The 22,445-nt window shown below is 40.3% G+C and overlaps 1 protein-coding gene across 6 annotated transcripts in view; it reads left to right on the top strand.

Moving 5' to 3' along the window:
• Positions 1 to 10,256: 10,256 nt before the first annotated feature.
• Positions 10,257 to 22,445, top strand: part of OSBPL8 (oxysterol binding protein like 8) — a 66,152-nt gene continuing 53,963 nt past the window's right edge. For 2 of the 6 annotated variants that reach the window (XM_010708298.3, XM_010708292.3), the window contains exons 1-2: positions 10,257 to 10,345; positions 21,375 to 21,478. In XM_010708298.3, coding sequence (XP_010706600.1) covers positions 21,437 to 21,478 — 42 coding nt within the window. In that variant the 5' untranslated portion in view covers positions 10,257 to 10,345; positions 21,375 to 21,436. Of the gene's footprint in view, positions 10,346 to 21,371; positions 21,479 to 22,445 lie in introns of those variants that run through there. The other 4 variants (XM_019613396.2, XM_019613390.2, XM_010708309.3 and 1 more) reach the window with 3 other exon arrangements.

Below are 22,445 nucleotides of genomic sequence, written 5' to 3'. Positions count from 1 at the left end.
CTGCCCTGCTTTGCAAATAGTTGCTGAGAAAATGGTATCTCTGGTCCTGCAGATTGATGGACGGGGGAAGCTCTGTTGTGCTTCAGTCCTGCCCAACAGAATGAAGCCAATGGGGCCATCCGGGCACACTGGAAATGGACTTCTTCTCCTCTAAGTGTTGTGTGTTTACAATTTCACTTTTTTGGAAGAAGTCACTTCTTCTGTGCTCTAAATTTTAAATCTTACTTTCACATGGTGAAGTTCTTACAGAGTCACAGGACTTCTGTGCAAATAAAGGTTGCACCTGCATTACTTCCACTCTGCCATGCACTTGCCCAGGGTTTTAATGTCTGAAGAAACTGTGCAAGATGTAACTCCATGGTATTTCCTGTTACTGTATGAACTTATTTAGGAAACTGCGTGATGGTCATTATTGTAAGCAGCAGAGACTGCTTTTGGAGGTATTGCAGAAAACTTTGGATTCAATTCTGTGTTAACTTTTTACACCAACCATTCTGCATTTTGGACAAATGTACTGCATGTAACGTGTGATTCAAATACAGGTTATATTCTGAACACATTTCCAGTGCTGGTTTTTTTTTTTACTGCTTGTGCATGTTTGAAAGTTACACACAGATATAAAATTGTTAGAACTACTGTCTTCTGAAGTGCTCAGAAAAAAAAAAAAGAAGGCTGTGACAAGGGAGAAGAAATTAGGTATACGAGTGCTTTCACAAGCTATGTTGGTGTATTTACCAGTTTGTGAGTGCTGCTGCTTTTGATGATTTTGGCATAATGCTATGAATCTCTTTGTCTTCAGTGCCAACTTTGCTGCTGTTGGAATTTGGTTACTCAATACTTGTTTTAGAAGTCGTGTCACTATTGTTCTTTTTTCCCGACCCCACAGTATGCTTTATAAAATTGCCATATGTTAATTAAAGAATCTAATAATAGTGAATGAACTAAAAGTACTTATGCAAATAATTTCAGTGTAGTTTATTATCTAAAATGAATCCAATTAGTCATGGACATTCTTATAGATTCTAGTATCTCAGCTAGTCAGTTCTGTCAACTGCACTTGATAACAGCCTGTGTAATTAAAACAACAGCAAAAAAAAAAAAACAAACCCTCAAACCAACTAAAGAAACCACTCATGACAAAAAGCTGAGAACAGTGACTGACTGGAAGGCTGTGCTGCCATTCAGGAGACCTGGACAGGAATTTGACCAAGGTTCAACAAAGGCAAAATGTAGAATCCCACACCTGGGGAAAAAGCAATTGCATGCATCACTACAGATTAGGGGCTGACCTGCTGGAAAAGAGCTTTCAGAGAAGGAGCTGGGTGTCCTAGTGGACAACAGGTTGGCTGTGAGCCAGCACTGTGTGCCCTTGGAGCTAAGAAGATCGATGGTATCCGGGGGTACATTAAAAAGAGCATGATCTGAAGTTTAAGGGAAGTTATCTTCCCTTCTGCACTGCCCTGGTGAGGCCACATCTGGAGTGCTGTGCCTAGTTCTGGGCTCCCCAGTTCAAGAAAGACAAGGAACTGCTGAAGAGAGTCCAGTGGATGGCATCAGTGATGATGAGGGGCCATGAGCGTCTCCCTTATGAGGAAAGGCTGAGGGATGTGGGGCTGTTCAACCTGCATAATAGAAGACTGGGGAGGGGGAAGGGGGGTTATCAACAGTTGCAGATACCCAGAGTGGATGCTAAGTGGGGCCAGGCTCTTTTCAGTGGTGCTCAGCAACAGGAAAGGAGGCAATGGGTCCTAACATAGTGGAACACAGAAGTTCCATCACAACTTGAGACAAAACTTTACTGTGAGGGTGGCAGAGCACTGGAGCAAGCTGGCCAGAGAGGTTGTGGTGCCATCTTCTCTGGAGATGCTCAAAGCCTGCCTGGACATCTTCCTGTCTAACCTACTGTAGGGAGCCTGCCATTGCAGGAGGTTGGACTAGATGATCTCCAGAGATCCCTTTCAACCCCACAGTTCTGTGATTCTGTGGGGGAAAAAACAAGCCCTACCCAAGCAAATAAAACACAGTTAAGTCCATTTTTGGAGTCTGGCCAAAAGAGTTGTAATTCATTTTGTGTTGGTTCCTTGATGAAAACAAAGTATCAGGAAGTCTTTCCAGTCAAGATGAATAAAATTTGTGAAGTATAAAGTCTTTGTCATCTTTTTAAATCAAAAATTAAAAAAAAAAAACAACTTCGTGTTAGGTCAGTACTCGCACAGAACACGAAAAGATAGCTGTGAACTTTATATTGTGGAGGCCTGTTGGTGTTACTGGTTTCAGTATATGGCATGTGTAACTGCAGTAAAACTGGTGTAGCACGATCCATACTAAAAGCAGGCATAGACGTCCAGGTACTGCTTCAGAAGAAGGGGTTTATGCTTTATGTACTGCCTTACGATGGGATGGTCTGGTACCAGCCATCTTTTGCTGTGAGAAGGCTCGTGGCTTGTACAAAGAGTAGAGTTGTTCTGCCTCAATTTTTCACAAGATGATGAAAAATAAATTAGTTTATAAATGCCTTGTAATAGGAAAGGCAGGAATGCCATCTATCCTTCTTGCACAAAACATTTTTCAGAATCTGTTAGTTGAGCTGTTGGTGGGTATAAGACTAATGCCATTGTGGGCCTGCTTTTTACAAACCTTAAAAGCTACTGTTCTACTCCTTGAGAGGTTATTGGACACTGAAGATTTGTTGTTATTGTAATATCATCTGGAAGACTAAGACTACGTATGTACTTGGAAGACACTTGATTTTTTAAATCAAGGTATAGTCCAAGTGGAAATGAAGAATACAATATCCAGAGATGTTATGATGGTATGTGGAGCGTGGTAAGTAAGGAAAGTTTTATCTTTTCCTAGTGTACTGGTCTTAAAAATATGGGAGTGGTCCCAAGATGAAATATTAGTGTGATGAATATGTGAAGAACTGAAAAAAAGGGACACACCTGTTACTCCTTTTAGTGTATAATTGTCACTAATCTTTGAGTACTTTTTGTTTGGTTCAAGTCTAGATGAAACAAAATTTGTGCATGAACTGAAGCAGAGTTAAAATAAAGCTTAAACCAAAAAAGACTTTCTGAAGACTCAAATAATAGCTAGTAGGATTGGGAAGAAAAATTGCAAAGGAGAAGTTCTGTGGGTGCCAGTCAGGAACAGGTATGGACTGGGTGAGAATTCAGTATTTCTAACAGATTGGTCTCTTTTCAGCTGACATTGACGTAGCGGAGCACTGTTTATTGGCTGCACTGCTAAAACCTGGGGCAAATGCAGTGGTAATTTGACTTTAACCAGTATGCCTGGGATTGTTACATGCGCTGTACAGCCAACATGCAGTTATTCCGAGTATAGTAGACCAGGTTCTTTCCAAATTTTGAAAACAGAATCACGGAATCACCAAGGTTGGAAAAGACCTTCAAGATCATCCAGTCCAGCCATCCACCTATCACCTATAGTACTCATTAAACCATGTCCCTCAACACAAAAACGTGTTACATCTTGTTACTGTGGGTTGTATGATTGAGTAACAGCATGCATCATCAGAAGTTAATACAGAAGACCTTTGGGAAAGAGAGGGGTGTGTGTGTCAGAAGTCATAGAAGTCTTGTGTGAGGTGTGCAAGAAGAAATTTCAGGATCAGTGCTGGTGTTCAGATTTATGTGTCTTCCAGTTCTCTAGATACCAGTCTCTAAGACATGCTGTTTGCTTATGGTGAGAAATTACAGTGCTCTGTCCTTTGTGGCATGTTACCTTTTTTGTCTTTTCTGTTTGGAGCTGTTATGAAAGGTGAGTGACAGAGGTGGGGACAGGTGGAGGATAGAGGAGAGCTGTAAAAGCCTCACTGAGGCAGTGTTGGTCAAGACAGTGTGACTCCCCTCCTACCCGTGCTGCTGGTGGCTGATACGTTTAATACTTGAGGTAGATCTAGCATGTATGTCACAAATGGAGGAATACCATTTGTCAGTGCAGAGTTACACTTGATGCAGTGGCTGCACACACACCTGGTGGACAATTCTCTGCCTGAGTTGAGATGGCTGTTTTGCTTCTCTCCTGCTGCCTGAGCAGGATGCTGAGTGCCTTCTGAGTGTTTTATTTAGGAAAGGACATCTGGGATTGCTGCTTATTCCTGTGGTGAATGTCCTGTCTACTCTCTCCTGTAGTTCCATCTAAACTGCCTGCTCTGATTTCTTTGATTACTTCTCATCTTTCTTCGAACTTGGTCTCCTGCACAGATTGTGGTTAAATGGCTGCAGGGAGATTTCTGTCTCATTTCTTGCAATCTCTGGGCACCATATGACTAATGGTGGCCTTAGCTGTTTTCAGAAGGATATAGCTTTAGAAGAGGGAACAATCATAACCTTGTATTCCCTCTGGATAATTCAGACACTTTGGAAGGCTACTGGTTTGAGGTGAGCGTGAATTCTTGTGTTTTTGTTTTTTCTAAGGTGGTATGCTTGCAGGTGACATAGAGACAGTGGTATGTGCTATCTGCCTGTCAAACAGACAATGCCTGTGAAGCATCCGCCTGGCTGCAAGGACTTGCTAAACCTGTAGAACATAGTTTGCATGCAGGAGTGTATCTATTTACATGTGTAAAGGAGCAGTACTAGTAATATATCAGAAACAGATTCCTTTCTGTGAACTGACAGTCGTCTGTTCAGAGCCGTGGCCTTCAAATAAGCACAACAGTAGGGGCAGGCTGCACCTGAAGTCCTTCATATTCTTTGCAGCTTCCTTTGGAAAAATGAGGCTTTTGTGTGGGTAAGCAAAGCAAATTTGTATAACCTCTAAGATGCAAATTGAAGACTTTGGAGATAACTCTTTGCTTTGATTCGCGTCTCTTTAAAAATCTAAATTGAGTTTGCACAATATGCATGAAGTTGCAATTCTAAGCCAGTAATTCTGGCTTCAAAATTTATGTTGTAATGTTACTAGATGGACCATTTTGATCTGTTAGAGGCTGAAAGACTCATGTAGCACTGCATTTCTCCTGCACAGGAATTACAATTTTTGTGATGTTTCTTTTGTGATCAAATGAATATCCCATCAGGAATAAAAATGCAGTCTTTGTGCCTGTGGAGAGAAGCCAATATCACACGAAGCATGCTTTGTAAGTTAAATTAAAGACTCCAAGCATACCTTCCTATGAGGATGTGCTGCTTGGCGTTTGTCAAGATAATACTGTGATTCAAGATTGGATTTATATGCAACTGCCCTGGCTGTGCTGCTGTGACAAGAGTGGATAAATCTCAGTGCAAACAGCTATGTTACAATGCCAGTAGTAGAAACTCTTCAGGGGAATAAACGAGCTTCAGGCGTATGATATTTAAAAGCAAAGTGCAGATTCTATTTATTTGAATAACTCACAAAGCTACTGCGTAAGAGCTTCAGACCAATCTTTGAAATCAACAACCAAAAATAATGTTTTTCTTTAGAAAAGATTCTCCTATCGTTAAAAAAAAGAGCCTCACTGAAGTAAAGGAGCTCCACATAGCAAACTTATGCTTGCCAAGCAAGGTTAAAACAAAAAACAAAAAAACAAAACAACAGAATGAAAAGCAATAAGATGCCCTATAAAATTAGAGAAAAACTGATGAAAATAAATCTGAGTGCACAGACACACCTGTCATCAACTCCAACTGGTTCTCAGCTTGGAACAGGTAGACATGCTTTTATTTTATGTAAAGAAGGAAGGTAAGGCAGTGAGGCTTGTGGTGCATGAGGTTGGTTGGTTTGTTCTTCATTTGTAGAGGACCTGTCATTTGGGCACTGCCAGCCTTGCAGCTCACAGGTTACAAATTGTGCCGCTTCACATTTAAGAAGCATGTTTTTGACAAATGCAAGTTTAGTACTTTTTTATAGGTTTTGGCATATCTTTTTAACTCTGTTCTTCAATTATTCTATATAATAAATTGTGGCATCTTCCGTTCTCTTAGTATGTGCACAGAATTCTTTAGATCTCTGAAATTCATACCATCTTGGCTGTTAATACTTAACAATTATATTGTAAGTTCTTCAGCAGAGCTTTCAACAGTGGTTTGTTCTTCAGGTTACTGAAGATTCGGCTCAAAAATTAAACTTCTCAATGGCTTTTTCTGCTTTTGGAAAAAGATCAGTAACTTGTCAGCAACATGATCTCTGGGTACTGCTGAGTAGGAATGGGAGGCTTAGAGCTCTTGAAACTTTGAGTCTTTCAGTTTTGTTTTAGTTTTAGTTTTAGTTAGTTTAGTCTTTTAGTTTTAAACTTCAGGAAGGCTTTGCTGCATCTTAGGTTAATAGTATAAAGGGTAACTCAATAGTTATTCTTGAGAACTATGGATTGCAGACTGAGTTTTTTATTTTTTTACTTCTACATCTGAATGTGGAATGTGGTCTGGCAGCTGACCTTTTGCAGAAACAGCATGTACAAAAGCATTGGTGCTGGTAGTGACGGCAGAGGAAAAGGAAGCTCGAGTGACAGAGAACTGATGTTACTCCGAATGTACAGTGTCCAGAAGTGATAGCTGAAACATCTGAGACATGGCACGCAAATCCCAGCTGTTATTCATTGTAGACATTTTTGAGGGTTTCAAAAGTAATGCTTACAATTCCAGCAGTGACAGTCAATGTAATTTCATGAGATAAAAAACAACAAGAAATGTTAGATTCTTGTGGGTGAATGAAATGTAAACTGTTGCCTTAGAGGATATTTCTGTCTTAAATTCAGACTTGAGATACTTAGGTTGTCTCTCCAAGGATGAGTAGCATCTGTTGTGATTCATAATTCTTGAAGATGTTGGGGGATGTGTTGCAGAAGCAACCTCTTCACTCGTAACGTGAATTTCTGAATATAGTTCAGAGTCTTCATTGAGGTGACTGTTGAATTTATCTCTTTATCTGTGAAGTCTTGGAGGGAGGGAAGGAAGTGTGACTTGTTTCTTTGTTTGCTTGTTTCTTTTTGTTATGTTCGGTTTTTGTTTTGATTTTTGGACTGAACTGCTCTTCGCTTCCTGTGACAGTTTACTTTTGTGAAGCTTGTGCCGTATGTGTTGTGAGGTGTGTGAAGTCACCTTTTGGAGAAAGTGACTGCTTCCAGGAGGCTCTGCATAGCAAGCTGGTGGCCAGTGGGCCAGAGTCAACTTAAGGAGTTGGAGAGTTCATTGCAAAACTCCAGTTTGCTGGGAAGGCCACTGCTTTCTGGGAAGTATGTGCCAGGATTCCAGGCACACTGCAGACCTTGAGGACTTAGATCATCACATAAAGCTCATTTTGGCTTTGGTCAGCTGAAGTGAGATGTCTGAGGATGCTCAGATCACATACACAGGAACAGTTTGTGGGACTCTCTTTTGAAGGATGTTACCTCAGCTGTAGTAAGCTAAATTTCTGTGATCGATCAGACCAAGGCGCAGGTCCTTCCTTCCTCTGTGGAGAAGGAACCAAGGTTTTGCTTTTCAAATTGATACATCTTGTATACTTATTATGGACAGTAAGTTCTGCAAATGCTTAAATTGAAGGTTCTTGCAACAGCCTTGCAGTATATCCTTTGTATTGCACTATTTAACTGAAGGTAAAGAGGTGAGTTGCATAAAATGCTGCTATCTACAGCACAGCTGTACGCTCATTAGATGTCAAGGATAACTTGACAGCATTGAGGACTACTTAGATATACACACAGATCAGTGGAAACAATATTCTGATGGTAGAACAGAGTAGTAACTTTTAAATGCTGATAAGCAGCTCAGGTTCATTGCAGAATTAGAAATCACCTTACCTACTTTTCTTTCAGTCAAGAAAGTTATGTCTCTACCTACTGTTTTAACTGGAAAAACAACAACAACAACCATGAATTTAATTAGTACCAGAGTGAATAACAGTGATGATTAATGTGAAGGAATAGATGTAATAATCATCTATAAAGATATACAGATTTTACCTCTGTGATCATATTGTGGCAGCCTTCTATACAGAATAGCATGGAAAAAGTTGTGATGTTACTAAATGAGCAGAATTTCATACCTGGTTTAAAATCTTATAATGTGAATTTTGAGCTTAGGTCATGAAGGATGGAAAGCAGGAAATGATAGTGATTTGTTTTTTAAGCAAAGCTACAGAGTGCTTTTGCTCCCCACCTGTGACAGTGTTTGTATTTTGACATGCAAAATAATACTTGGTCAGGTCTGTAGACTCTGAAATGCTCGTGTGAGTGTATGGGCAGCAGTCTGTTATAAGCTTCTGTTTGCTTCACTGTTTAGGGATATGACTATAATCTTTGATTCCCTTCATTATTTGGGGATGTGGTAATAGAATAACATATATGTTGCTTCAACTTTGACAAAACTAAGGGACTGGAAAAAAAGCCTTAAGCTACAGCTGCAAATGCACAAGCATCTGAATTTCATGGCAAGACAACATGTTTGTTTTATGTTGTTAGAGGAAATATGACATCCACTGTAAAGATCTTAAAGATATTTTTGTCTCAATAAGATCTAAAAAATCCTACCGTTATTTAGTAGAATATTTTAAAACTTCAGAACCATTTGTAATCAGCTTAGAGCACTGTCTAAACTGGAATGCTGCCACATTCAGAAATATTCTTGAAAATGGATGACTGCATGTGATTTGGCATGTTTCTGTTATCTTAAAGCTAGATGGATTACAGAAGTGATCTCCAAGTAGACTCCATCATTCTGAAATGTTGTTTTTTAATATATTTCTAAAAAGGCAGAATGAGGAAGGGCACCCTGCTGGGGGAGAATGAAGTTAAAGGCTAAATGAAGTGCAGAGCATGCTGTGTGAGCTGAGAACGAGCCCTTGGCCCTTATTGATACAGCTGATGTCTGTCATTACAGATAAGCACAAAAAGGCAGCATCAAACCTTGTGACGCACTTAACTCTTTCCTTTGTTTCTTTGCCTGTATATTTTTTGTTAAACCTTCAGTTTTGTTGAGATGGGAGATCTGTACCCCTGCATAAATCTTACATGTTTCGCGGTTTTAAAGGAGATCTGAAGAGTTCTTCAATTATTTGAAAGCATGATGTAGTTAAGACTTTTGCTTAAATAACCAATAAATCCTTGATGCTAAGGAGACAATTGTACTTTTCATATTTTTGTTGAATGCGGTATGCCATTTTCTAGTCCCAAAGTGTATAGACTACTTAGCATTTTAATTGGTTTTCAAGATGAATTCGGCTTCAATGTTCAAGGCCAGAGACAGGGTTGTGAAGGTTAATTATACTTATCAGCGTTTGCAAACAGTCAGTCTCATTATTTATGACGTATTGGCACAGAACTCGTGGTGTGGGGGATGGCAATAGGCTTTTATTACTGAGTACTTGTGTGTTTGTCTTGGTTAGGTGGTTTGGGTGGGTAAACATCTTGGTTATTTTACAGTTGGTGCTTTTAAACAGCATTGAAATGTCCAAAAGGCCATTCACTTACAGTCTGGAATTTATGAAGTTAATAGCATTCCTGGAGTAACCAGATCGTAATTCCATATTGCATGTGTCTAGCAGGTAATCCAGACATGAGAAATAAAAGCTGAATCTGTGAACATCAGAGAATTTCTGAAAGCTATTGTGGGAAAGTAGAACATGACATTGCTTTAAGAGCTACTGATTTATCTTGGTTTATTTTTTTCCCCAAGTCGTGATCAATAGGAGTGGGCAGATCATCGCTTTCTGAGTTCTGCTGAGGGCTGCAAAATGGAGGAAGGAAATACTTTCTCATAGGAAAAGTTACACATGCCAAGCTGGTTTTGAGAATAAAGGGCTCTGCATGCTTGCTGCTTTCATTAAAATGAATATTACAGGTACTTTTTCATGACTACTTGGGGTAAAAAGAGAGCATGTTATGAGACATCTTAGAGAGATCAGAGTACAGTGTATCTGCTGAACTCAACAGGTTTGTATTTCTGACCACTGATTTTGAATAGTCAGTCTGGGCTCTCAGTAAATGAGTGAGAATGCAGGGTGCTACAATTTTCTAGTTGTCGCTTTTAGCATAGCTCATAATTGGAAACGTGTGGTTCCAGATATGTAGCTGCCTCTGCAGGCAATCTAAACGGATACATTCGGTTTTCCTTCTTCTGACATCTCAGTGCTGTGTTTGAAAATAAATGTCAGACATTGTATACATGCAAGGAAATGGAAGCTCAGCTCTGCCTAATTTGGGACACACGTTTCTTGTTGAGTTATGTCTCTGACACCTTAGCTGTTGCTACCTAGATTAATTTGCATCATGAAGAATGGAAATTAGTGTTTTATTCTTCTCCTAGGTGCTAGACTTCAGAATACACGTGTGAGTGCCCTTGAGGGAATATGAAGTGTAATGGGACACTTCCAGGTGTAGTTAACTGCTGTGGCAGAGATACAGGTATCAAATTGCTTTAAGCTAATATTATCTTGGTAGTTAAGCTAATGTTATCTCAGTAGTGGGTGCAATTTTCTATATAAAACTAAACAATGACATGCTATTAGAAACTGATTGAGAACTGATGAAAACAGATTTTACTGGAGTACACAAGCATTGCAGCCTTCTGTCTGGGTGTTTGTTTGCCTTCAGTCTGTCCCTGGCCTCCTAAACAGAAAGATATATTTTCAAAACCCAGACCACGTTGTTCTTATTTTACTTATCTAGCTAATTAATTAATGATGACTCTGTTAATCCATTTTATAGCAGAACAAATTCCTACTAGGTGAGTAGACTAGATGGAAGGGAGGAAGGAGGTTCCTTGTCCATTCAAGATTCCTTGGGCCTTGAATTGAATAAATGCTTCCTTTTCTTTATTTGCTTTGTTCTCTGGAGCATCTCAAAGAACTTCCAAGGAAGTCTCAAGGCTTCATTTCCTGGTTGTGCAGCACAAAGCAAACTTACAACCACACTCAGGCTGTAAAGGGACAGAACCTTATTATCCCAACCACGGCACATACTTTCTTTTCTGCTTGAATGTATTTAATGTCTTCTGCATAAGCCCCTAAGGGAGGACATCGAATGTATTCTGATAATGTTGTGATAATGTTGCTACTTGTTGCTATTTAACTGTTCAAGGATTGGCTTTGACCTCTGAAAGACTTGCATTCTTCCATTGGCAAAAACTCTTTTTATGTACTTATTTGTTGTAAACAATATGAGCAGTTGCCTTACTTGCATTAGAAAGGAATTCATCTCTCCTATGAGGAAAGGTTGAGGGAACTGGGCTTGTTTAGCTTGCAGAAGAGAAGGCTCGGCGGAGTCCTCATTGTGGCCTTCCAGTACTTGAAGGGAGCATATAAACAGGAGGGGGAACGGCTGTTCACGAGGGTGGATAGTGATAGGACAAGGGAGAGTGGTCTTAAACTGAGACAGGGGAGGTTTAGGTTAGATATTAGGAGGAAGTTTTTCACACAGAGGGTGGTGACACACTGGAACAGGTTGCCCAAGGAGGCTGTGGATGCCCCATCCCTGCAGGCATTCAAGGCCAGGCTGGATGTGGCTCTAAGCAGCCTGGTCTGGTGGTTGGTGACCCTGCACATAGCAGAGGAGTGAAACTGGGTGATCATTGTGGTTATTTTCAAGCCAGGCCATTCTGTGATGTTTCTATGATGATGATGAGAAATATCAAGTTGATTTCTGAAGACTGTGAATTGCAGGTATGTTGTCATTTGATTATGCTTGTATCTCTTCCGTTACTGCTTTCATGGAAGATTCAGTACTTCTCATCACCTAAAGAAATTCCATGGGGAACAGGCAATTTAATGGATAGAAGTGAATAGGGAAACAGGAGGTCTGTCCAAGAATTAAGAGCTGGGTAACTTGACAAGGTCTGGAATGGCACAGTGTGGTAAGCAGCTGCATCACTTATTTTGTATATACTATAATTATTGTTAGCATTGTTGCTTGCTCTTCCATTTTTGTCCTGTTGAACTGTCTTTATCCCAGCCCGTGAGTTTTGCCTTTTTCTGACTCTCTCCCCCATCCCACAGTGAACAGCTGTGTGGCGTGGAGGTGCCTGCTGGCTTAAACCACAAAGCCAGCTTATATTGTTTAAGTGCTCTTAGTTCATGTTGTCACTAAAGGATGTATGACATTCATGAAGCACTTCCATATGAAAGTCGCTTAGTTGCTTCAGAAAGACAAACTTGAATTTTTGACACTAAAAGCATTAGTCCTTGCTAAACCTGTGCACAGGCTATTTGAAACATTTGTTCATGACTTTAAAAATAATAATAAAGAGAAACTCCACAACAGAAAATAAAACTGAAGAACTCTATGACAGATCCCAAACCGCAAACAGGTAGGATAGCACTGACACATAAAGACCCAGAAGTTAGGTGCATGAACTTATTTTATTTAAGCAAAGGAAAAAAACTTGGCATAAAGAACGGAAATCTAAATTAGACTTTCTAAAGCTTCTTAATAAACCATGATGTGTAAGCGAGATGCTATCAGTGCTTGCTTGAACTGCTGCTACTTTAAGTTACAATTTCTAGGGTTTTTCCTTTTGCCATGCACTTCTCTGACCTTTTGCTCTTAAATTCTATTGTAGGAACTACCTTCTTGCACTGGCTTAAAGAAACCCAAAGGAAGGCCGTCTCTTATGTCACTGACTCTATTTTAATATCAAGAAGAGACACGGCTGCTAAGATATGGAAAACTAAATTGTACCAGAGAACATTAGGTTCCTGTTTGAAATAATCACCATGTTTAATACTGCAGATATCCATCTCATGAAAACCTCCTTCACACAATGTAACTCTATTGCAGCTCTGCACAGCTCAGCTGAGATTTGTGTTGAGACTAAAAGCATGAAAGAGGGTTTACATCTTTCACTGATTTTCTCTTATGTGTGTCTCACTTTAGATCTGAAATTAGGATCATAGCTGATCTTAATGGAATCCCTTGGAAGTTTATGGTTCTTAAAAGCAGCATCCAGAGACGTGGTTAAACTAAGTCCTTAGGTGTAGAAAGGCGGTTCTGTACTGGTAGGTTGGGTAGCTCTGGGCAAGGAAAGATAGATGGTCTGTTTTATTCTCTTCATATTAAAGCTATTCCTTAACAGTGCTTGCTAATAAGGGGGAAAAAAGAAAAAAAGAAGAAAAAAAAGCTTTACCACTGTTGGACTTTTGGAAGCCTGTAGTTCAGTGGTATTTCTAAATGAATGTAGTTAAATGGCAGCACACTCCGAGTTACAGCCATCATACTCTTGTTGCACATGTGTTAGTGAGTCAACTAAGCATCATTTTGAGGGTTTTTTCACTACCCTCCCTTCATCTCCTTTTTGTAAAACTTAGTTCTATTTTAACAGGGACAGAAATCTATTAAAGAAAGTGTTAAAGTGGATTTGTCATCCTTTTCAGTTCTGAGAAGTGGCAAAATACACAGCGCAGAGGAAAGGTTAAAACCTTACACTGACTCAGTTTTGGAGGAATATTATTCATTTTATGAATTTCATTTTCTTCTTTTTGCTGTAATGTGCATTAGGATGATATTTTCCCTTAACTTTCTTATTAGTCGACAGTTACCGTTTATATTGCTTTGAACTTGAGAGGCCTTGATGCGTTTGGATCAAATTGAGTTTAATAGCACAGATACAGAACAAAGAAATAGTTTGTGCTCTAAGGAGCCTACAGTCAAACACTGACAACTATTAGTTAAGAAATGCAGTAAGGAAAGTAAAGACTGGTATCTTTTTTGGTTAATTACTCTAGTTACTGGGAAGGACCTCGTGTACAACTGAATATATGATACTGTAATTCATTTCTAGTTGATTCCTTCCACATTTATGCTCTTTGGGAAGGATGTGTGTATGTTTGGGTTTTTTGGTTACTTTTTAAGTTGAGTATGTTTAGCATATTCTGAGTTTGAGCAGGGTGGTACTCCTGGCTGTGGTATTAATCTGAATTTGCTTTAGTTTGATTGGGTCTGTGTGATTCCTTGCAATTAATTGCATGTCATCTCAGAATAGTTTTCTTTGAAGCTTTATTCCTTATGAAGTCGATGGTACTTTTGACTTTCATATGACCCGTAAAATAGTTCTGTATCTATGATTGTGTTGTAACTGAGATGTTTAGAGAATTTCATCACTGAAAATAGTATTCTGTTTCTTTTGGAGTATTAAAATAGACTTACAGCATCCCCTTGTTGAGGCTTTTTCAAGTCTTATACTTAATATGATTAAAGTAGTTTTCATAGGTTTGGAATAGTAGGTGTCCGTCTTTTTAATTTTTGGCTCTGTACCTAACAGTTATGTCTGTCAAGGGGAAAAAAATACCTTTTAGGAGAAACAAGGTTGGATTTTGTTTTGGAAAGTTCCATGCAAAGGAAACGCGGGTCTGTCTCTGTTTATCAGAATGGTGACTTTGGCATCAGAAACGGAAGGAAATATTCTGTCGCCTATCCATCTTGTCAATGCAAACATCTCTGCTGACTTACCTTTCTTTTTCATTTCAGAAAAACCTTTCACAAAAACACTGCTTTTATTTTCCAATGACTTGACTCCTTTTGTTTCCTCATTGGTTTCCAGCCAGCGTTGGACGGGTCTACAGCTGTAGGCATAGCCCACGTCTTCACAAAGCGGCGTGGCAGAGGCTGAAGCTCTGTACTGCTGCCGTGCTGGATGTATAAGCAGAGAGGCATGTAAAAAGTCACTTGCCCTAGCCCTGCTGAAGTCATCTGCCTGTGACTGTGTAAAGCAGTTTGTCCTAATGAGGCTGGGGTGGGCTGGGAGCACATCCTGTACATGCAGGCCACTCTGAAAGCAGCCACCAGAGCAGCCCAGCGTGGAGGGCGGGTTGGCTTGGAGACCTGTTCAGCTGTGACCACAGGGGTTGTCCTGCTGCGGCCTCATACAAGTGTCAGAATGAGAGATATGAAGACATAGAAAGTACCAACTGGCTTCAGCACAGCGCAGGGTGTATTACTGGGAGTGTCTTGGCTTCTAATGCAAGCCTCTAAGGAGATGAGCATGAGTTGGGTAGCTAATGTGTGTGTCTGGCACTAGGAGTAACTTTATAGTTGGGAATGAGAATTTCTAACACTGTTAGAAAAAAAGGCAGGATTCCCTAAAATTAAAATGATTGACCTTGTCACTCTCCTAAAACATTTTCTAACTTGTCATCTTTGGGCAGGAGAAACACAAGGCCGGTGTGCCCCAGGGTGGGGTTCTGAAAGGTAAACAGTTTGAAAGGTGTCTAACCACTTTGTCAGAGTGCATCTTTTTTCTTCAAACAAAGGCTGTCCTTGAGCAACATAATCTCTTTTAAACAATGAGTAGTGATAGAACTGTGTCTGCTATAAGGTCGGTGTGGTGTCCACTTGGTTATTTTGCTGGTTGGTACTGCAGCATCTTGGGATAAAAATAAAGTACTGGATTTGCCTATGAAAGGTGTGATTCAGTCTTCTTTTCCTACATCATCACAACAAAGCCAGACAAGTCCTTTGGATATTTTATGAAGTTTCATAGATGGTCTCTGTTTCAATTTTAGTAAGTGCAGAAATACTAATAATATTGCCTTTCATTCTTATGTTCAAAAACTAGATTTAGCCCTCGATAAAACTGCCTTGAGGAAGCAATGGGACTAATGCTTCGATAACTAGACACCCTTATGCAAAGAAATAGCCATTTTTACCACTGAGACCAACAATTCCTTTGAATGTTGGGAGCAATCATGCAAAATGTGCATCATGAAAACTAGGACAGGCTGGGGAGCTTTGAAGTGTACATGAATGGCAAAAGGGTTCCAGAATACCTGACATAAGCTCTGAGAGGATGTTAGCATTGTTTTACCAAAATAAGTTTGCCTGTGGGATGCCTATTTAAGGTTGTAATTCATTAAAGTTGCAGTGGCTGTTCAGAAGGTTGGTATCCTTTTCTTGGCATTCATTGTAATCTACCACTAACAAAGTATAGCTGAACTATCAGAACTATACATCTACTTTTCAAGTTTTTTCTAGGTGAGAATTTTTTCAAGTCTTTCTTAAGTGTTTCACCCTTCCTGTTTTCTTCCTTCTGAAAACAGCAATAGAGAAACAGAGGAAAGAGTTTCTTTGCACGTGAGCTATTTATTCAGGAAATGAGAAGGCAGGTGATGAAACTGGCAGTGGAAGGAAGCATTTCAAAAGAGTGTATTTGTTGACTTAAAACATTACATGGCCACAATATATGTGAGGGGGGCACATGTGAGGCATTTGTTGAATTTGGTGTTTAAACTTTGAGGATTTAAATATTGTGGTTCAGAGCTAACCATGCAGTTACTCATGTACAACTTCCCCTAGATTATCACTGGCTTTGTCAAGCATTTGTATTTGGCCTGACTTTACAGTAAGAGACATGGAACTGGAAGGTTTATTCAGCTCTCAGATTTCTCTTTTACAGAATTGCAGAGTAAAACCTCTCCCTAGTTCTTACAAATTCTTGTTAGCATGCATAATATGTTTACTTTGGTAGCTGAAGAAAATGTGATTTATTTTTTTTTAACAAGGTCTTCTACTCGCTTTTGACCTCTGTGGACCGATGCCATTTTTACCAGTAACTCAGCTTCAGTTTCTGCTTTCTCGGAACTGCTCTCAATAAACATGCGGTCCTTGGCATGTGGTGACATTGTGTTACCTGCAAGAAGCTGGCCCGATCTGTAGCTTGTTAATAGAGCGTGCTCAGTGCGTACTCATGAACTGAAAGAGCTGGTGTGTGGTCTTAGGCTGCTTCCAGGGTGCTCTATTTCTTCTGGTGCACTGACTTCGGACATTCAGATGGGAGATGTATATCTTCTTCAGAGTTCAGTGTTCCTGCATGTCTCCCACTGCATGGACCAGACTGAAAGTGCCTTCTCCCTGTCATATGGCTGCTGAAAGATACTTGAATTATTTGGGAGCCTTAGTTTGATTATCCTAGTTAGATTTAGGATTTAGACTTCTTGAATTTCTTAAAACTTATCCTGTTCCCATAAGCTTTTAATTTTTAAGAAACTTATCATTATTTTTTTTAAGCACCTATACTGTTCTCAGGGGTACTATTTTAAGCTTTCATACAGGCTTTACTGAACTGAATCCACTGATAACCACAGCTGAGAACTGCTTATGTGGGACTACCTGGTGATCCTCGTGGACACCAAATTTACTGTGAAGGAGCAATGTGCCCTTGTTGCAAAGGAGGACAATGATGCTCTGGGCTGCAATAGAGTGCTGGTCAAGAGAGGTAATTATTCCCTACCACTCAGCATTGAGGCCATACTTGAAGTGCTGTGTCCAGTTCTGGGCTCCCCAGTACAAAAGAGGCATAGACATACTGGAGATCAGCAAAGGGCCTCAGAGGAGGAAAAAGCTGGAAGAGCTGGAACTGTTCAGCCAGAAAAAGACCTCTTAGTGATCCTGAAGGCAGGATTCAAAGAGGATGGAACCAGGCTTTTTCCAGGGTGCCCAGTGCCAGGACAAGAGCCAGTGGGCACAAACTGGAGCACAAGAGGTTCCCTCTGAGCACCAAGAAACAGAGCACTGGCAGAAAGCTGCTCAGAGAGGCTGTGGAGTCTCTTCCTTGCACATCTTCAGAATTCACATGGACATGGTCCTGGACACCCTGCTCTGAGTGTCCCTGCTGAGCAGAGGTTGGAGCAGATTGGCTCAGGGGCACTGCCAACCTAAATGATTCAGTGATTCCCCATGGTGTGTTTCTCAGGTGCTGTTGTGACTGCAAAAAGGACTTAGGTCAATTCTTACCCTTCCTGATGCCAATGCAAACAGCTAGGTTTCATTTTTTTTAGTGTGCCTGTCTGTGTTTGTTGCCACACTGATCTTTGAAGTCATTACATCCGTGTCATCATAACAAAATTTAGAGTGTACTGTTAGCTGATAACCATCTTGGGCGTTTGAAGTGCAGTAACTTATTCTAGACCTTAAAGAAAGAAGGCAGGTGTCCAACAGATTAGCAGGTCTGTTTTAAGGTCAGAGCCCTGGAGAATACTTCCCCCTTGGGCAGGCCAGAGCAGTGCTCGGTATCCATTTCAGCAAGCGCTCTCTGGGGCCCATTAGCGGGTCACAGTCGGGGCTGTGCACTTGTCTACGAGTTACTGTGTTGCAGTGTAAACCGTGATACTACAGCAGATGAGGAAGCAGCACAGTGCAAATGGGATATCTGATGACTGCAGGTGACAGTATTTAAGGACAAAGCTAAAACCTACCTAAATCATATACAGTCTGCAAAGATTCAAATAACTCGGTCCGTTGATGAAACAGCAATGGAAATGAAATAGAGGTGTTAGCATGACAGGTTGTTGGTTGTGTGCTAAGTTGGATCTCCCTTTTTGCTTGAAATGTATGCTTCTGAACTAATCACCCTAGATTATTTTCACAGTTGGAGAGAAATAGCTTGCTTTATAGCATGATTTGTCCAACTGTTACAGCTGCTTTAAAATGAGCAATGCCTTTCTAAATGCCTGTTTGTATCTGTTGTTTATAAAAGAAACGGGATTAGCTGGGCTATCATCATATATTTATCTTGAAACAATTTCAGTTTGTGAGCTCTTCTGAATGTTTAATCTCTTAAGAGGTGTGATTTATAGAATGAAAACATCTGTAAATTAAAAAACCCAAGCCGGCCAGCCTGACAGAGAGATTGTCAGTGTTGGTGTATATGATGAGAACAGCAGAAGCACATCATAAATGCCTCCCAAAAGCTAAGAAGGTGGTGATTTAAAATTGGGGTTGTATTTTCAAACCTAATGTTTGGGTTGTTTGAAGTAGAAAAGACTGCACTTGCTCTTGGAAGCACCCACACAGTGACCTGGCTGCAGCTGAAAAATACATCTCCCTCGTCCTAAAATCTGTAATTTTCAAAATAAATTTCTTCTCAGTGCTGGGACTTATTTTCCTTTTTGGCAATATCCTTTTGTTAGAGATCCCTTTTCCTGCTTTTGGTATTTATTTTGGCACATTCAGAACCAATGTTGTACATTTTCAGCCTCTGTTTTGCCAAGAGAAATAAGTGTAGCCCACTGTCTGCTGATCTGTGAAACAGCGTGGGGGAATGCAGTCCTCTACCAGTCCTGCACCTGCTCTATTCTTGCGACTGTTCCAACGTGGGCAGGCAAAGCCTTCTCTCCCCTGTAACTCCTCTGTGGTGCACTGGGCTGTGCTGGATTGTCTGCTGCCTGGCCACCACAAAAGGCAGCAAATACCAAGAAGTGGATATTAGGGTAGATGTCATGGGTACCACCTTTGGGACTGAAAGGAGGGAAGATGAAGAAGGGGTTGCAGTTTTGTGGACAGACAGAACCAGAATGCACCAGGAGTGCTACCAATAAAAATCATAAGTCAAAGATATCTGGTAAAAATAGAGATCTGTTTAAAACAGCTTTAGGGTGAATGTTCCAATGTCAGAAAAGATCTGTTTATTTGGATAACTGAGTGTGGCAGCGAGTTCATGCAACTCCGACAGCTGACTAACTGCTTTAGGTATCAGTGTGTATATCTGTTTGTAGTGTCACTCCTTTTTCATCCTCCTTTGAGAGTGCTTAGTGTTTCCGTAAATTGAATGTGTGTGCAGCCATCCTGGTGCTGTTGAATAGCCTTCTAATAATAGAGCCCCAAATGGGTGTGGGGTGAAGAGATGAAAAGGGGCGGCCTGCAGGAGCGTGAAGCGGTTGTGCCTCGGTGGTCTGCACCCCGGCTGCTCCTGGAAGTAAAGCGGTGGGGTAAGTTCTGCCCGTGGTAACGTTGTCTTTCACCTCAGTAATGGCAGTTAATCCCTTATAATAATCTCCTTTCCAATGGATAGTGTTTTTAATTTAAATGAGAACATCCAGGTATACACTTCCCAGTTACGTGTCATCTCAGAACTTGCTGAGGTACATCAATAAGGTCTTCCTTGGTTCTTGAACTGAGTCATGGAGAACAATAACTTTGCAATTTCTTAAGCACAATGGCAGACTATGACTTTGTTTAAAAGAGTTATCACTTTCTTTTGTGTTTCAATGGCGTATGTTATGGTAATTTAGTATTTCAATTTGCTATAGTGTGTTAATTCTATTTGTTCTGCCTAAGGGAGTTTTAATTCTAATGTGCTTTATGTAATACAAGAACAAAAACTATGGTAATAATGGAATAGTTGAACAAATACTCGTTCTTTCTAGTGAGATTTTCTTCCACGAGTGTGTATTTCCCAAGGCAGGCTTGGAGCTGCACAGCCAGGTTGGTGTGCTCTCCCCACTCCTCTTTTCCCATCTCTCTCTCCATCCTCCTGCAGCCTCCAGCTCCCAGAAGGCTGTGGGACCACCTTCCTCTCTGCTCAGTTACTCCTTCTGCTTGAGCTGAAGCTGCAGCTTCATGTATACCCAAACACAATATGCTGATACTGTAGCTTAAAGAAAATTCCATCTTCTTCATGCTCCTCTTCTTGCCCAAATGTTCAGCATCTGGCTTCTGACTCAGCTTCTTCCTGCCCAGCCTTTCTTAGAAAGGAAGAAGAAAATGTCCTTGGGCTAATACCCTGCTGACTGCTTGCTTTGGCAAGAGGGCAGACGTTGTGAATGTGCTTTGAGGCTGCTGGGACAGCTGGTTGTTCTCCTGTGGGATGTTGACTTCCTCTATTCTGTATGGGCTGTCTTGCAGCCCTCACTTCTGCTTCTGTCTCTTCTCTGAGGCCATGGAAAGAGGGGCAGAGCGGTGGGTAGAGGTGGGCATCTCTGCGCTCATCCCATCTTCATCTGCTTCCCTTTTTGAACCCACTAAGCACATGATTAAGCCTTCCCACTGAGTTCTGTTTCCAAATCTCTTTCCGGTCTCACCGTTGACTTCAAACGTGGTGTAGTACTGAGGTTGTTTTTTTTTTTGTTTTTTTTTAATAGCTTTTGTTCTCTATCAGAGAAGTAAATAGGAAGTATCAAGAGAATGAGGCATTGTTTGCCTGATTCCAGGGCAGTGACCATGAGCTGAATGCCCAGGCGTGCCACAGAGGGGCTGGCTGGCTTGAATAATTTAATTTCTCTGTTGTGGTTCCACGAAATCAAAGTGGCTGTTTCCAAAGTTAATCTGAGAAGCTCTTTATCTCTGCTATTCCAGAACAGCTCCTGTGCTGCTGATGATGTCTGGAATGAAGGAAAAATACAAGGGAAAAACGAAGGATTTCCCTCTATCTAGCTATCTTTTTTTTTTTTTTCTTATGTTTTTGCAGTTCTACCTCATTTGTTGCAAGTGTGACTAAATGTAAAGGCTGGAATAGCTTTTGTTTTGGCCATTTTTTCAGAAGCTGACCTCTCCTTTCACTCCTAAAAGGCTGAGTTTTATAGGTAGTGTGTGCATTTTGCAAGGAACCTTGTAATACAGAGGGCATACAGGAGAAGACTCTTTGTTCTTTTAAGAGAGAATGTGAGAGATTTTTAATAGATTTCAGACACTGGGCGTTACTTTTTGTTTTGTTTTGTTTTCTCTCCAGGACATTGACTGGCAGGATGGAAGAACTGTAGCTGAAGGAGAGACACAACACGCTCTTTCAGCATGGAGACTGTTCTGGCTGATGGGGAACTTGACAAAAATTCTGTGAGTAACTTAAATGTGGCTTCATGTATTCAAATGAAAACAAAGATGTTTTTCCTAGGAGAAGGGTCAAACAGCTTGAATTATTTCTGTTGGAGTCAATACTTTTCTGGTAATGCACTTGGTACATTATGTCCTATCAACCATAATTTGGTAGACTCTAATGGCAAGAGGGCTGGATGTCAAGAAATGTCTGGTTCTTGGATTTGATACTTCATGCATCTGAATCCCAAAAGAAAAATATTCCTGTCAGTCTCACTTGTTAACACTTTGCCAGTTACTTACTATGGACAAAAAGAAAAATAATTCTTGGTGGAATGAGGGGCAGAAAAGAAAGGAAGAGAGGTAATTATGTATTTTCAGGCTCATTTCAGGTACAAAAGTTGGTAATCCGTGCAGATTATAAATTTTCTGAAGTAGTGAGTATCCCAATTCTCTTTCTAAGCACAAGTTAAAAACAGGAAGAGCACAGAGGGTACTGTGATACTTAGTCATCATCAGACTGTCAGAATTATTTAAGAACTTGTTTTTTTCCACAAGCTATGTTATGTGAAAGCACTCTAATAACTGAAGTAGGAAATGATTTTTTCCTTCCAAAGTTGTTTTCTGATCCAAAGTGCTGCCTCCAAAAGGCAAAATTGGATTCTGTAAATTGAGGTGAATCTGAGGTTTTAACAATTAGAAACAAACTTTTTTTTGTGATGGTTCAACTACCACATGAAGTTATTCATTTGATAAGGTAAAAGCAGTAATAAAATACTTTTGAGACAATCATTTTGAGATTGTTTTACAATACATTTTAAAAATTGTGAGGTTTTTTTCCTATAGTTAAAATTTCCCTGAATTGTGCTGGACAAATATGTGTACATCCCATGCACAATGCACTTTGAGTATCATCTTTCAACTCTCTGATAGGATATTTTATTAAAAAAAATACCATCAGTTCAATTGCTGTGCTCCTTAATCTAAA

Source organism: Meleagris gallopavo, chromosome 1 (genome assembly GCF_000146605.3).
Source record: "Meleagris gallopavo isolate NT-WF06-2002-E0010 breed Aviagen turkey brand Nicholas breeding stock chromosome 1, Turkey_5.1, whole genome shotgun sequence".
NCBI lineage: Eukaryota > Metazoa > Chordata > Aves > Galliformes > Phasianidae > Meleagris > Meleagris gallopavo.
The sequence above is the reverse complement of the archived record's forward strand: the minus strand, read 5'-3'. Positions and strand labels throughout refer to the sequence as shown.